Here is a 15,601-nt window from a genome sequence, read left to right on the forward strand (position 1 = left end):
ACCCCAAAAATATATACTGAAGAAAGTCATACACTGTCTAAATACTACCAAACACTTAATGAAAAGTAACAACATTTTGGCCATAACATAACAGACACATGTGCTGTTATGTCACATGACTCAACATAACATGCCTACTGAGATTTACAGAGAGCAGTAGCCCTCTGATTTTTTCACATTTTGTTGTGTTACAAAGTGGGATGGAAATATATTTAATTGTCATTTTTTTTGGTCATAGATACTCCATAATGTGAAAGTGAAAATAAAAATACTACACATTTTTACAAATGAAAAATGTAATAAATAATATAATAATTTAATAAGTATCCACTCCCTTTGTTTAAGCAAGCCTAAATTAGTTCAGGTGTAAAATGTGACTTAACAAATCACATAATAAGTTACATGGACTGAAATAATAGGAGTTGACATGATTTCAGAATGACTAACCCTTCCTCTGTCCCCCATACATCCATCTGTAAGGTCCCTCAGTCAAGTATTGCATTTCAAGCACAGATTCAACTACAAAGACCAGGGAACTTTTCAAAATCCTCACAAAGAAGGGCAGTGATCGGTAGATGGGGAACAAGACATTTAATATCTCTTTATGCATGGTCAAGTTAATAATTATACTGAGCCTGTGGATGATGTATAAAAAAACACACACATATAGAGTAGTTCTCCTGAAATTAACTGAGCTCAGGGATGTCCCCAATAAGGTCATTAGCGATTTTAAAACAACGGCTCAAAGCCTGTGTTGGGAGAAAACTGAGGCAACAACATTTTAGTGACTCAACAATAATGACCTAAAGACAGAGTGAAAAGAAGAATAGAAGTATTCCAAAACATTCATCCTGTATGTGACAAGCCACTAAAGTCATCCCGGAGAGAAGAAAACATGGCAAAGAATACACTTTCTGGCATAAATGTCAAGCATGGTGGTGGCTGCATCATGGTATGGGTATGCTTGACATCGACAAAGACTGGGGAGTTTTCAGGATAAAAAGAAATTCACCTTTCAGCAATAACCTGTAACAGCAGGCCAAATCTACACTGAAGTTGCTTAGCAAGAAGACAATGAATGTTCCTAAGTGAAAGGGTTACAGTTTTGACTGAAATCTGCTTGAAAATCTATAGCAAGACTTGAAAATGGCTGTCTCATTATGAGCGCCAACACCATGACAAAGCTTGAAGAATTTTGAAAAGAACAATGGGCGAATTTTGCACAATCCAGGTGTGAAAAGCTCTTGGAGACTTACTCAAGAAGACTCACTGCTGTAATCTCTGCCAAAGGTGTTTCTAACATGCATTGACTCAGGGGGTGAAAAGTTATCAAATCAAGATATATCAGTGTTTTATTTTTAATTAATATAAAAATAAATACAAATTCTTCCCCTTACAGAGAATGATGTGTTGATCATTATCATTTTTTAAATAAATAAATAAATGTTAATCCCACTTTGTAACACAATATAATGTGAAGAAATCCAAGGCGGATGAATACTTATGATACCCACTGTATATAATGCTTGTCTGACCAAGCTCAAGCCTTTAACTCAACATTACCCATAACCTCCTGCATTACCATTCATCTGCCAGCGCAACATCTGGCTGTTCCAGGTCATGAAGCCCTGAAAAACACATGAACATCAGATCAGTGCCGCTCCAGCAGGGCCAGGCTCAGTGGGCTGATACATGGCCTTATGAAAAGGCAGACCACAGGTACAGAATACACAGATCCTATGTGAAACTGATGACGCACTGGTAGTTTGTTGAGTGAGTGTAGGATAGAAGGAGTGGGAGAGTGAATGACAAGAGTAGAGTGACACTTACCTGCTTCTACGGAGACGTTTCCTCTGAAGAAGAATTTGCCATGGCCTCTGGACAAAGCCACACCGACACTGAACACAGAAATAATATAAACACACACACACACACACACACACACACACACACACACACACACACACACACACACACACACACACACACACACACACACACACACACACACACACACACACACACACAGTAGGGTGAACCGCAGAGATAGTCAACAGTTACATTCACATGTCATTCACTCACTGAACCTGCCCATCATGTCAACTCACAGAAGAACATCAAGAGAATTGATCAAGATAAATGGATAAATCAATAAATGTACTGAAAAGATAAGAAGTATAGTGCACCCTACTCTCCTCTGCTCAACATGAATGAAATCTCCACTCACCTGAACCCAGTATAGTGACGGACTACAGTGCATTTGGAAAGTATTCAGACACCTTGACTTTTTCCACATTTTGTTACGTTACAACCTTATTCTAAAATGGATTACATTTTTCCCCTCATCAATCTACACACAATACCAAGTAATAACAAAGAAAAAACTGTTTTTTAGAAACGATTGCAAATGTATTAAAAAAAAACTGAAATATCACATTTACATAAGTATTCAGACCCTTATTCAGTACTTTGTTGAAGCAGCTTTGGCAGCAATCACAGCCTTGAGTCTTCTTGGGTATGATGCTACAAGCTTGGCACACCTGTATTTGGGGAGTTTCTCCCATTCTTCTCTGCAGATCCTCTCAAGCTCTGTCAGGTTGGATGGGGAGCGTCGCTGCACAGCTATTTTCAGTTCTCTCCAGAGATGTTTGATTGGGTTCAAGTCCAGGCTCTGGCTGGGCCACTCAAAGACATTCAGAGATTTGTCCCAAAGCCACTACTGCGTTGTCTTGGCTGTGAGCTTAGGGTCGTTGTTCTGTTGGAAGCTGAACCGTGGCCACAGTCTGAGGTCCTGAGCGCTCTGGAACAGGTTTTCATCAAGGATCTTGCAGTACTTTGCTCCGTTCATCTTTCCCTCGATCCTGACTAGTCTCCCCATCCCTGCCGCTGAAAAACATCCCCACAGCATGATGCTGCCACCACCATGCGTCACCATAGGACTGGTGCCAGGTTTCCTCTAGATGTGATACTTGGCATTCAGGCCAAAGAGTTTCTCAAGGTCTGAGAGTCCTTTATGTCCTTTTGGCAAACTCATGTGCCTTTTACTGAGGAGTGGCTTCCGTCTGGCCACTCTACCATAAAGGCCTGATTGGTGGAGTGCTGCAGAGATGGTTGTCCTTCTGGAAGGTTCCCCCATCTCTACAAAGGAAATCTAGACCTCTGTCAGAATGACCATCGGGTTCTTGGTCACCTCCCTGACCAAGGCCCTTCTCCCCCAATTGCTCGTTTGGCTGGGCGGCCAGCTCTAGGAAAAGTCTTGGTGGTTCCAAACTTCTTCCATTTAAGAATGATTAAGAATGATGGTAGCCACTGTTTTCTTGGGGACCTTCAATGCTGCAGACATTTTTTGGTACCCTTCCCCAGATCCGTGCCTCGACACAAACTTGTCTCGGAGCTCTACAGACAATTCCTTCAAGCTCATGTCTTGGTTTTAGCTCTGACATGCACTGTCAACAGTGGGACTTTATATAGACAGGTGTTCTTTTCCAAATAATGTCCAATCAAATGAATTTTCCACAGGTGGACTCCATTCAAGTTGTATAACTAAAGCAGGTATTCCCAATGCCATCAGGGGTATGCCAAATAAAAAATGTGATTCCCATAAATAAATAAATAAACATTTTCAAGCAGTACCTTTATATTTTCCAACAGGGCTAAACATTTGGGTGAGGTTTGTTTTCTCACCTGAGTAGCTTCGTTTCACAGCCAAAAATAAAATTAAACCATCTAGTGTTCAGCGAAATAACAACACAATGTCAAATACAGGGGGCCTTGTCAAATAATTAACATCCATCACATTAACCATTACTCTCACAGGAAACCTTCACTCTTGTAAAGACATTTAGAAACTTAACATAACCATTTGAAAAATAAACCACAGGAGTTTTTTGAGCGAGAATAAAGATGACTTTCGAGTAGTAAGTATAAAAGCAACAGATACCATGAATAACAAGGGGCTAGAAGCGTCTTATATGGTGAGCTACCGAGTGGCTAGGACAGGCAAGCCCCATACTATTGTGGAGGACTTGATTCTTCCTGCTGCCACAGATATGGCTGGGACAATGCTGGGGGAAAAGGCACAAAATAACAATACAGACAATGCCTTCATCAAACAACACTGTTTCATGATGCATCAGTGACACGGCAGGAGATGTTTTTAAACAATTTCTGCTTTGCATACAAGCCAATGAATTATATGCGTTACAGCTGGATGAATCAACAGATGTGACGGGCCTGGCACAGCTCCTGGTATATGTCCGTTAAGGTTTATGGGGGTTAATTAAGGAAGACACCCTCTTCCTCAAACCACTGGAAACCAGGACAACATGAGAGGATACGTTTAAAGTACTGGACATCTTTGTGACATCAAATGGACTTTGGTGGTCAAGATGTGTTGGTATCTGTACTGATAGAGCAAAAGCCATGACAGGGAGACGCAGTGGAGTGGTAACATGTGTGCAAGCAGTTGCTCCCAACGCCACTTGGGTACACTGCAGCATCCACCGAGAGGCTCTTGCTGCCAAGGGAATGCCTGACAGCTTGAAAGACATTTTGGACACTACAGTGAAATTGGTTAACTTTGTTAAAGCAAGACCCCTGAACTCTCGTGTATTTTCAGCATTATGCAAAGATATGGGCAGCGACCACGTAACGCTTTTACAACATACAGAAGTGCACTGGTTATCAAGGGGCAAAGTATTGACATGTTTTTTTAAATTGAGAGACGAGCTTAATGTTTTCTTTGTTGACCATGATTTTCACTTGTCTGACCACTTGCATGATGAAGAGTTTCTCACACGACTGGCCTATCTGGGTGGTGTTTTTTCTCGCCTGAATGATCTGAATCTAGGATTACAGGGACTCTCCGCAACTATATTCCATGTGCGGGACAAAATTGAGGCTATGATTAAGAAGTTGGAGCTCTTTTCTGTCTGCATTAACAAGGACAACACACAGGTCTTTCCATCACTGTATGATTTTTTGTGTGCAAATTAAATCAAATGTGATATAGCGAAGTACTTGAGTTTTAAAAATATATATATTTTACCTTTATTTAAGAACAAATTATTATTTTCAATGACAGCCTAGGTTAACTGCCTGTTCAGGGGCAGAATGACAGATTGGTACCTTGTCAACTTGGGGGTTCGAACTTGCAACCTTCCGGTTACTAGTCCAACACTCTAACCACTAGGCTACCCTGCCACCCCAGTGAGCTGAGTGAGCTGGGTGCGCAATTACGCAGGTACTTTCTCGTAACGGACTACACAAACAACTGGATTCGTTATCCCTTTCATGCCCTGCCTCCAGTCCATTTAACGATATCTGAACAAGAGAGCCTCATCGAAATTGCAACAAGCGGTTATGTGAAAATTGAATTTAATCAGAAGCCACTGACAGATTTCTGGATTGAGCCGCGCTCAGAGTTTCTTGCCTTGGCAAATCACGCAGCTAAGACACTGATGCCCTTTGCAACCACGTACCTATGTGAGAGTGGATTCTCGGCCCTCACTAGCATGAAAACTAAATACAGGCACAGACTGTGTGTGGAAAATGATTTAAGCCAGACTCTCTCCAATACAACCTAACATTGCAGAGTTATGTCATCCTTTCAAGCACACCCTTCTCATTAACCTGTAGTGAGTTATTCACCATTTCTGATGAACAAATAAGGTTTTATATGTAAGATGGCTAAATAAAGAGCAAAATGATTGATTATTATTATAATATTATTTGTGCCCTGGTTCCATAAGAGTTCTTTGTTACTTCCCACGAGCCGGGTTGTGACAAAAACTCAAACTCAAACTCATGTTTAATAAATGTATCATATAGTGTGTGTGTGGCAGGCTTACAATGATGGCAAAAAACAACATTTGAGAGTGTGCTGACCCTGGTGCTAGAGGGGGTACGTAGCTGGAGGTTGAATGTTTTAAGGGGTATGGGACTATAAAAAGTTTGGGAATCACTGATCTGAAGGATGATCAATGGAAACAGGATGCACCTGAGCTCAATTTCGAGTCTCATAGCAAAGGGTCTGAATGTGGAAAAAGTCAAGGGGTCTGAATACTTGCCGAATGCACTGTACATTAAACATTAGAGAATGTATCAAGATAAATAGGAAACTGCGAAAACCTGAAGGGCGTTCCCTTGACTTCAGTGTAGTAGTAGTCATTGTGCATCTTCAGCAGACGTTTCTGATAGCACAGAGGAAAGCACGAAGCATGAGGACTCATCCACTGATTTTATTACAGTCCACAGTCTTTGATATACAGTAACTGTAAGGGTCATCCTCCTCCTCCTGTCTCACCCCTTTGTCCACTGTCTTCTTCACTTCCATGGAGAAAGTCCCCGTCTTCCTGTTGACCATGGCATTACGCAGCTGAAACAGAAAAACAAGCTGTAAGGAGTCTGTGCAGTTCTGGTGTCATCATTATTAGACACCAGGAGGTGTTATATTTGTTCAGTTTGATCAGACCAGCATTCAATCAGAGGCACGTTACAGAGTAACACACTGGACAGCCGATAATGCTTCTTTTAAAGGTAATTTACGCTTGAGCCGACATCCGCAGCGTTTACCATGAATGTGATCTCCACGAATGTCTGGGACATTGCTTTTAAAAGGCACCTTGTTGGCTGTCCAGTGTGCTACTATATAACACGCCTTGGATTGAATACTGTCAATAGTATTATTATTTAAAATGAAACCAGTCTGTCTGTATTAGGAATCAGATGTGTGTATAAAGTTTGTTATGTCAGGGTTTAGACGTACAAAGTCATCCTTGTCCTCCCACTCCACCTCAGACAGGTCCACACTGCTGTAGTTGGGTTTCCTCCTCTTCTGGCCCTTCTGGTACTGAGGCACAGAGGAACACACATTTGAGGGAAACAGTTTCAGATTTTGGTTGCACTGTGGATGTTCTGTGTAAACAGCACATTTCAGGCCTCCCTGTATTTCGGAGGACGCATGGCTCTCTACCTTCGCCTCTCCCGAGTCCGTACGGGAGTTGCAATGACGAGACAAGACTGTAACTACCAATTGGATACCATGAAATTGGGGAAAAAAAGGGGTAAAAGTTTTTAAAAATTATAATAAAATGAAACACATTTCAGAGTGAACCTTTTATAAGGCCTCACTAACACTGTTTTGCTCAAAATCAGAACACTCCTAGCCTGATCAAGCAGACTGACTCACTGCGCAGAATGTTGACCGCTCAAACAGAATGTTGAGCTATAGTGTCATCAGGCTGGTTCCACCAGGTTAGAAGTCCCCAGTTCAATAACGCCTAATTGATCAGTTCATTCAACAACCAATAACATAAAAACATCCAGTCCAATAGAGTCTGGTTCAAGATCAGAATACACCACCCACAGTCACATCACAGTCTACGACACAGAAAAACCCACACAGGGGCGCTAATATTACACAGACACTGTTACACACAGATCCACTAGAACATGTTTCCAGTGGGAACCCAAGCAGGATCCCAGAGAGTAAGTGTCTATGGTCTAGTCTACAGTTACAGGTGAGTGTCTATGGTGCAGTCTATGCATAGGACAGTTACAGGACAGGAGGGTTACCTCAGGGTTACTGTTAGCTCAGTTAGCCAGGGCCAGCCAGACCTACAGTAGTATCAATGGTCTGTATCCCTCCCTGCATGCATATATCAAAGGAAAAGGTGAGGATCATAGATTGCTACCGAGCAAGTTGGGAGGCTCACTCACTCAGACTGGTTCTGTTTTTAAAAACACTCATATTCATTGGCGGCATTATATGTATTAACAATTCAATGAACCGCTCTCCTGCTTTCTATATAGTCCAAGGTGTAGGTGCAGGTTAGGGCTAATGCAATGTTGCGGCAAGGTTACAGTTAAGGTTAGGGGACAAGTGTGTTTAGGAGACAGTGTATTACCAGTGGCCTCAGGTCTGGATGGGTCAGGATGTAGCCATTGTTAGTGATGGCAAACGCGTAACCGTGGATACCCAGCTGAAGGCACACAAATAATATAGAGATAATTGATTACATGAAGTAGAGTGTATGAGAACAGTAAATGACAATGCGTCATAACTTTGGGTTATTAGACACTGTACCAGGTGTTTAGGGATGATCTTCATAAGTTCCTGTAGGGGAATGTCTGTGCCCACTACCCCGAGGAGAATACCCTGGTTCTTCTGTACGGAGAGGAGAAACAGACAAGACTCAATGACAGAGAGAGAGACAGACTCAATGAGTATCACACAGACAATCAGATGGACAGAAAGAAAGAAAAATACAGACTGACAGACACACACAAAGACACACACACTTACCGTCTCGTTCTTGGTGCTGAACACAGGCATGGCCACAGTGGTCATCAGGCTGGGGCCCTTCTTGTTTCTGGACTAAGACAGAACACAGTATCAGAGACCATGTCTACTGAGATTCCTTATGTTTTAACTATCATAGGCTGTGGCTACAGTATTCTCTTTCTGACTGATGCTAAATGCTAATCTGAGTCAACAGAGGAATATAAGCAACAATGTCCATCCATGCCAAGTTTTCACCAAAATAGATTTCACCAAACAGACATGTTTATACAAAATAAACATGTCTGGCGGGCGGCAGGTAGCCTAGTGGTTAGAGACAGGTAGCCTAGTGGTTAGAGACAGGTAGCCTAGTGGTTAGAGACAGGTAGCCTAGTGGTTAGAGTCAGGTAGCCTAGTGGTTAGAGTCAGGTAGCCTAGTGGTTAGAGACAGGTAGCCTAGTGGTTAGAGACAGGTAGCCTAGTGGTTAGAGACAGGTAGCCTAGTGGTTAGAGACAGGTAGCCAGGTAGCCTAGTGGTTAGAGACAGGTAGCCTAGTGGTTAGAGACAGGTAGCCTAGTGGTTAGAGACAGGTAGCCTAGTGGTTAGAGACAGGTAGCCTAGTGGTTAGAGACAGGTAGCCTAGTGGTTAGAGACAGGTAGCCTAGTGGTTAGAGACAGGTAGCCTAGTGGTTAGAGACAGGTAGCCTAGTGGTTAGAGACAGGTAGCCTAGTGGTTAGAGTCAGGTAGCCTAGTGGTTAGAGACAGGTAGCCTAGTGGTTAGAGACAGGTAGCCTAGTGGTTAGAGACAGGTAGCCTAGTGGTTAGAGTCAGGTAGCCTAGTGGTTAGAGACAGGTAGCCTAGTGGTTAGAGACAGGTAGCCTAGTGGTTAGAGCGTTGGACTAGTAACTGAATGGTTGCAGGAACAAATCCCTGAGGTAAAAAATCAGTCGTTCAGTCGTTCTGCCCCTGAACAGGCAGTTAACCCACTGTTCCTAATAATAATTTGTTCTTAACTGACTTGCCTAGTTAAATAAAGGTAAAATAAATAAAATAGAAGACAGTCTCAGAGCTCCCAACTCTCATGCATTGGTTGTGAGACACGTATTTGACCCTCTTGTCACACTCACACGCCACACCTCTTATATCTCACGCAGTGAAAAATACTGTATTTAGTTTTCTAATTAGTCCATTGTATAGTCAGTGTGTTAACTTTTCAACTGTCCTCCAAATATTTTTGAAATCGTAGCATTTGCGCCTGCAACTTAACATCATGAGCAGAACCTCTATCATTGTCCTGTTTTACCACAGCAACTGTGAACCGCGGCACATTGAAGCATATGATTGGTCTATTTATGTAAGGGATCAAGGGAATTGGATGTGCATTTCAAAGAAACGCCCCTCAAGATTAGGAGAGTGGAGCTGAATGGAGAGAGAGAACGTTCTCAGCTGAGTTTATCAAACTGTAAAAAGAGCAGCATGGTAGCTGTTTTATATACACTGTTGTCAACAAAATTACAATATGTTTTAGCAGGGAAGTTTAGTAGGGTGACCTGATTTGTAACTATGAAAATAATTTTGTCAAACATATTGTGAACCCCAAAGTGTACGTTTGATTCTAGAGGAGGGACAATAAATATTACAGTCATTTGGTTATGGCGTAGAGGCAGATTCATTTAATTTTGTCTTCCGGAGATTTTATTATATATTTACTTTATTTAGTCTGATCAGTGGAAAAATTATCATTCTTAACAATGGGCTAACATCTAGGGTAATTAGTGTGCTTGCCAGTAGAAGCACTACTGTTATTCCCCACACTTATTTTATGATTCCACTTCTTGTAAATTTTGCCAGTGTAATCTGATTAGCCTACTTGTGTTTTTGAAAATGGATAATATGGGGCTATGTATTTTTGCAGCCATTCATGGACAGTTTTGAATAAGTCATACAAATAAGCATTGGATATTGAATGCTCCAGGCCTCAAGTATAATTTTGGACATTTTATTATTGTGCACAAGCTAGGCAGAGATGGTAGGTGGACTCAACTCATAAACACATCACATAATGTCTATGGAGAGTAAGAGAATGACAAGGATCTTCAACTAGTAGACATAAACCACCTGAATATTGATATTCATTAGATTTTTCTTGAAGGTTGGATGATTTTGAGAAATTAATTGTTATAACAAATACATTATAAACAATAACACCCAGTACTTTCTTCCAGTCCTATTTTAAAAAGTTCACCCAAATTACAAAATCTTTGTGTGCTTACCTTGAAAACAATCTATGGACAAGGAGACTGCGATCTATGATTTGCTTACCCACTGCCATCAACCATTAATATAAACACTTCCTGTACAGAGCCTTGGTGTAGTGGTAAAACTCCCCACACATGTTGGATATAACTTTCAACCTGAGAACAGGGATCAATCCCTGCTTCCTACCCTTCCCATCTCATTACTGTCTGAAGGAAGTGTCAAACCACCTAAAAAGTAACAAAGTCATCACATTTTGAGTGTTCATTTAATGTTGAAAGTATCCTGAATACACCTGACCTGTGGTGTATTTGTTTGTATTGTTCCACCCTGGTCATAGCCCGAACTAAATCCATGTCAAAATGCATAGAATTGTGGGAAATTAGCTTTAAAACAGGACCATTTTACAACCCCCCATCTAGGGGTTGTGCCAGGGAGCAAAGAAATGATCATATTACATCTCACTCCAAGTGAGAAAAGGTCTGGACTATAACACTATGGTTAATGTTGCTCGTAGTTTGTGGCTTTACAGTACATTTATAGTGAAGCTCCGGTTTAGAGCAATCCCCAGTGTTTCTTGTTTGGCTGAGAGCAGGGCTATGCTCAGCAGAATGAGAAGTGACTTGAGTAAACACTTGAGCTGTCACGTTGGCATGAAGGATTGGGAGACAGATGCAGGAATGCATAATAGTTTTTTTTATTAAGCCCAAATTACGGCGTGCCGTGTAAAGGCACGGGGACACCAAACAAATCCGTAACAAAACACAGGGTAGAAACCCAAAACAAGAGAGTGAGGAGCACCTTGAATAAATAACACACGCGCACAATGATTAACACACGGGACGAGACCCGTAATCATCTGCGCAATCCACAAGGGCACGAAAGCCAAAACACACAGCACAGGTACTCACACGCACCAACGGACAGTGTAACAATAATGGACAGTCCATTGGAAACCAAAGGGCACACTTATACAAGTACTAATCAGTGGGAATAGGGGACAGGTGTGCGCAATGAAAGTTCCGGAGGCATCCGTGACATGAGCTCACTGAAACTAGGTCTGTTATTCCCTCACAGGCTCATGGACACAGCTGTGACTGTGTGTACTGGGTGTGATTGTGTGGCTATTTGTGTGTGGGAGTGAATGTGAGTTTGCCTAAAAGAGAGGGAGTGTGTGTGAGTGTGCGTGTACTGTGTATATGTATGTGGCTGTTTGTGTGCAGGATAGAATGTGTATTGCAAAAAAGAGTGTGTCCATGTATAGTACAGAACATGTGTCGGAGAGAGGTAGTGAACTGTGTAGGGTACTAAGGTACTGGATTACTAAGGTACTAGGGTACTAGGCTACAAAGGTGCTAGGGTATTAGGGTACTAAGGTACTAAGGTAGTCTCTGTATGGTACTAGGGTACTAAGGTACTAGGGTACAAAGGTAATGGGGTATTAGGGTACTAAGGTACTAGGGTACTAAGGTAGTCTCTGTATGGTACAAGGGTACTAGGGTACAAAGGTACCAAGGTGCTAGGGTACTAAGATAGTACCCCAGTACCATACAGAGGCTATCTTAGTACCCTAGCACCTTGGTACCTTTGTACCCTAGTACTTTAGAACCCCAATACCATACAGAAGCTAAAGTACTAGGGTACTAGGGTACTAAGGTAGTCTCTGTATGGTACTAGGGGACTAGGGGACTAAGGTACTAAGGTGGGAGAATGTTTCCTTGTTGACTCAACAAAATGATTAATGGACTGTTTCACCATCGACCACCCTCTCCCTCCCAGAGCAGCAGCCCACACTGGGAATAGAAGGGTTCAGTACAGACACCCTGTGAATAGAAGGGTGCAGTACAGACACACAGGGACTAGAAGGGTTTAGCATAGACCAACTGGGAATAGAAGGGTTCATGTCAGACACACTAGGAATAGAAGGGTTCAGTACAGACACCCTGTGAATAGAAGGGTGCAGTACAGACACACAGGGACTAGAAGGGTTTAGCATAGACCAACTGGGAATAGAAGGGTTAATGTCAGACACACTAGGAATAGAAGGGTTCAGTACAGACACCCTGTGAATAGAAGGGTGCAGTACAGACACACACAGGGACTAGAAGGGTTTAGCATAGACCAACTGGGAATAGAAGGGTTCATGTCAGACACACTAGGAATAGAAGGGTTCAGTACAGACACCCTGTGAATAGAAGGGTGCAGTACAGACACACAGGGACTAGAAGGGTTTAGCATAGACCAACTGGGAATAGAAGGGTTCATGTCAGACACACTAGGAATAGAAGGGTTCAGTACAGACACCCTGTGAATAGAAGGGTGCAGTACAGACACACAGGGACTAGAAGGGTTTAGCATATACCAACTGGGAATAGAAGGGTTCATGTCAGGCACACTAGGAATAGAAGGGTTCAGTACAGACACCCTGTGAATAGAAGGGTGCAGTACAGACACACTGGGAATAGAAGGGTTTAGCATAGACCAACTGGGAATAGAAGGGTTCATGTCAGACACACTAGGAATAGAAGGGTTCAGTACAGACACCCTGTGAATAGAAGGGTGCAGTACAGACACACAGGGACTAGAAGGGTTCAGTACAGACACACGGGGAATAGAAGGGCTTAATACAGACACACTGGGAATAGAAGGGTTCAGTACAGATACATAGGGAATAGAAGGTTTTAGTATAGACACAATGGGAATAGAAGTGCTTAATACAGACACACTTGGAATAGAAGGGTTTAGTACAGACACACTAGGAATAGAAGGGCTTAATACAGACACACTAGAAATAGAAGGGTTTAGTACAGACACACCGGGAATAGAAGGGTTCAGTACAGACACACAGGGAATAGAAGGGTTTAGTCCAGACACACCGGGAATATAAATGTTCAGTACAGACACACTAGGAATAGCAGGGCTTAATACAGACACACTAGGAATAGAAGGGTTTAGTACAGACACACCGGGAATATAAGTGTTCAGTACAGACACACTGGGAATAGAAGAGCTTAATACAGAGACACTAGGAATAGAAGGGTTTAGTACAGACACACTAGGAATAGAAGGACTTAATACAGACACGCTGGGAATAGAAGGGTTCAGTACAGACACACAGGGAATAGAAGGGTTCAGTACAGAAAAACAGGGAATAGAAGGGTTCAGTACAGACACACAGGGAATAGAAGGGTTCAGTACAGAAACACAGGGAATAGAAGGGTTCAGTACAGAAAAACAGGGAATAGAAGGGTTCAGTACAGACACACAGGGAATAGAAGGGTTCAGTACAGACACACAGGGAATAGAAGGGTTCAGTACAGACACACTGGAAATATTCTGCAGCAGTCAGCAGAAGCTAGACACAAGATCTTTCTGGGAAATGACCTTGTGATATCCTTCTGCCCCCCGTCTGCCGTCCCCCGTCCCCCTGTTCCCCTGTCCCTCTCCTTCTTTCTCTGTCTCTCTCCGCTCCAATGTCAGTTTTATTACAGGCTTTAGGAGATAAAAGGCAATGATCCACAGAATGATCAATGGTGAGTCTCTGTGGCTGAGATACAGCAGAATACACTCTAGAGGACAATCCCCCTACCAACCCAACCCTCACCTCTGTCACCACTGTGTGTGCATGTACTTACACAATACACATTCAATCTCTAAATGACAAGGAAATTAGTTTCAAGCAGTTCTAGTCAGAGAGACTGATTTTTATCAGAGAGAGAAAGAGAGAGAGAGGGAGAGAGAGAGAGAGAAAGAGAGAGAGAGAAAGAGAGAAAGAGAGAGAGTGAGAGAGAGAGAGAGAGAGAGAGAGAGAAAGAAGAGAAAGAAATAGAGATAAATGTAGATAAACTTGAATTTTTTCAGAAGGACATACAGGATAGTAACCTAAGCAGTAAAACCTTCAATCCAAATCTACATTTCTGACCTAAAACCTTGATTTTGGACAAAATTACCTGAATGGACTATTACTACCAAGGACTCTCAAGAAAAAACTTCTACCAAACCAAAACCTTCAGAAAAAAACACAGCGGAACCTGGAAATACCATCCATCACAACACTGAGTGAGTAATACTCACTCTGAAGCTACTTCACAAGCCAAAAAGTAAAATACAATCATCTCCAGGTAATTGTGTTATATAAAGCTAAGTAAATAAGTATACTAAGCTACCGAGTTGCTAGGACAGAACAGACCTGGTGGCACCTTCAATTAGCACTTAAGTGTAAAATCAGATGTGTGAAAACATTTGAGCCCAACAATGGCAGGAGAGTTTAACCGCTGACTGCTACAAAGATGGGAACGTAAGCAACTTCATTTTCCACACCATCCCCTGGCCTGGCACAGTGCTATATTAACATACACCATCCCCTGGCCTGGCACAGTGCTATATTAACATACACCATCCCCTGGCCTGGCACAGTGCTATATTAACATACACCATCCCCTGGCCTGGCACAGTGCTATATTAACATACACCATCCCCTGGCCTGGCACAGTGCAATATTAACACACACCATCCCCTGGCCTGGCACAGTGCTATATTAACATACACCATCCCCTGGCCTGGCACAGTGCTATATTAACATACACCATCCCCTGGCTGGCACAGTGCTATATTAACACACACCATCCCCTGGCCTGGCACAGTGCTATATTAACATACACCATCCCCTGGCCTGGCACAGTGCTATATTAACATACACCATCCCCTGGCCTGGCACAGTGCTATATTAACATACACCATCCCCTGGCCTGGCACAGTGCTATATTAACATACACCATCCCCTGGCCTGGCACAGTGCTATATTAACATACACCATCCCCTGGCCTGGCACAGTGCTATATTAACACACACCATCCCCTGGCCTTGCACAGTGCTATATTAACATACACCATCCCCTGGCCTGGCACAGTGCTATATTAACACACACCATCCCCTGGCCTGGCACAGTGCTATATTAACATACACCATCCCTGGCCTGGCACAGTGCTATATTAACATACACCATCCCCTGGCCTGGCACAGTGCTATATTAACACACACCATCCCCTGGCCTGGCACAGT

General features: G+C 42.6%; 1 protein-coding gene across 1 annotated transcript in view; it reads right to left on the minus strand.

The window, feature by feature from the left end:
• The window catches only part of LOC112255324 (voltage-dependent calcium channel subunit alpha-2/delta-3-like), a 67,262-nt gene that overhangs the window by 9,182 nt on the left and 42,479 nt on the right, over positions 1 to 15,601 (minus strand). Inside the window, 8 exon segments of the mRNA XM_042323722.1 lie at positions 1,583 to 1,628; positions 1,831 to 1,898; positions 6,130 to 6,191; positions 6,305 to 6,376; positions 6,767 to 6,850; positions 7,908 to 7,982; positions 8,087 to 8,167; positions 8,306 to 8,365. Of these exon segments, the coding sequence (XP_042179656.1) occupies positions 1,583 to 1,628; positions 1,831 to 1,898; positions 6,130 to 6,191; positions 6,305 to 6,376; positions 6,767 to 6,850; positions 7,908 to 7,982; positions 8,087 to 8,167; positions 8,306 to 8,365 (548 nt within the window).

The sequence above is a fragment of the Oncorhynchus tshawytscha genome, linkage group LG07, assembly GCF_018296145.1.
Source record: "Oncorhynchus tshawytscha isolate Ot180627B linkage group LG07, Otsh_v2.0, whole genome shotgun sequence".
In the NCBI taxonomy this organism is placed as follows: domain Eukaryota; kingdom Metazoa; phylum Chordata; class Actinopteri; order Salmoniformes; family Salmonidae; genus Oncorhynchus; species Oncorhynchus tshawytscha.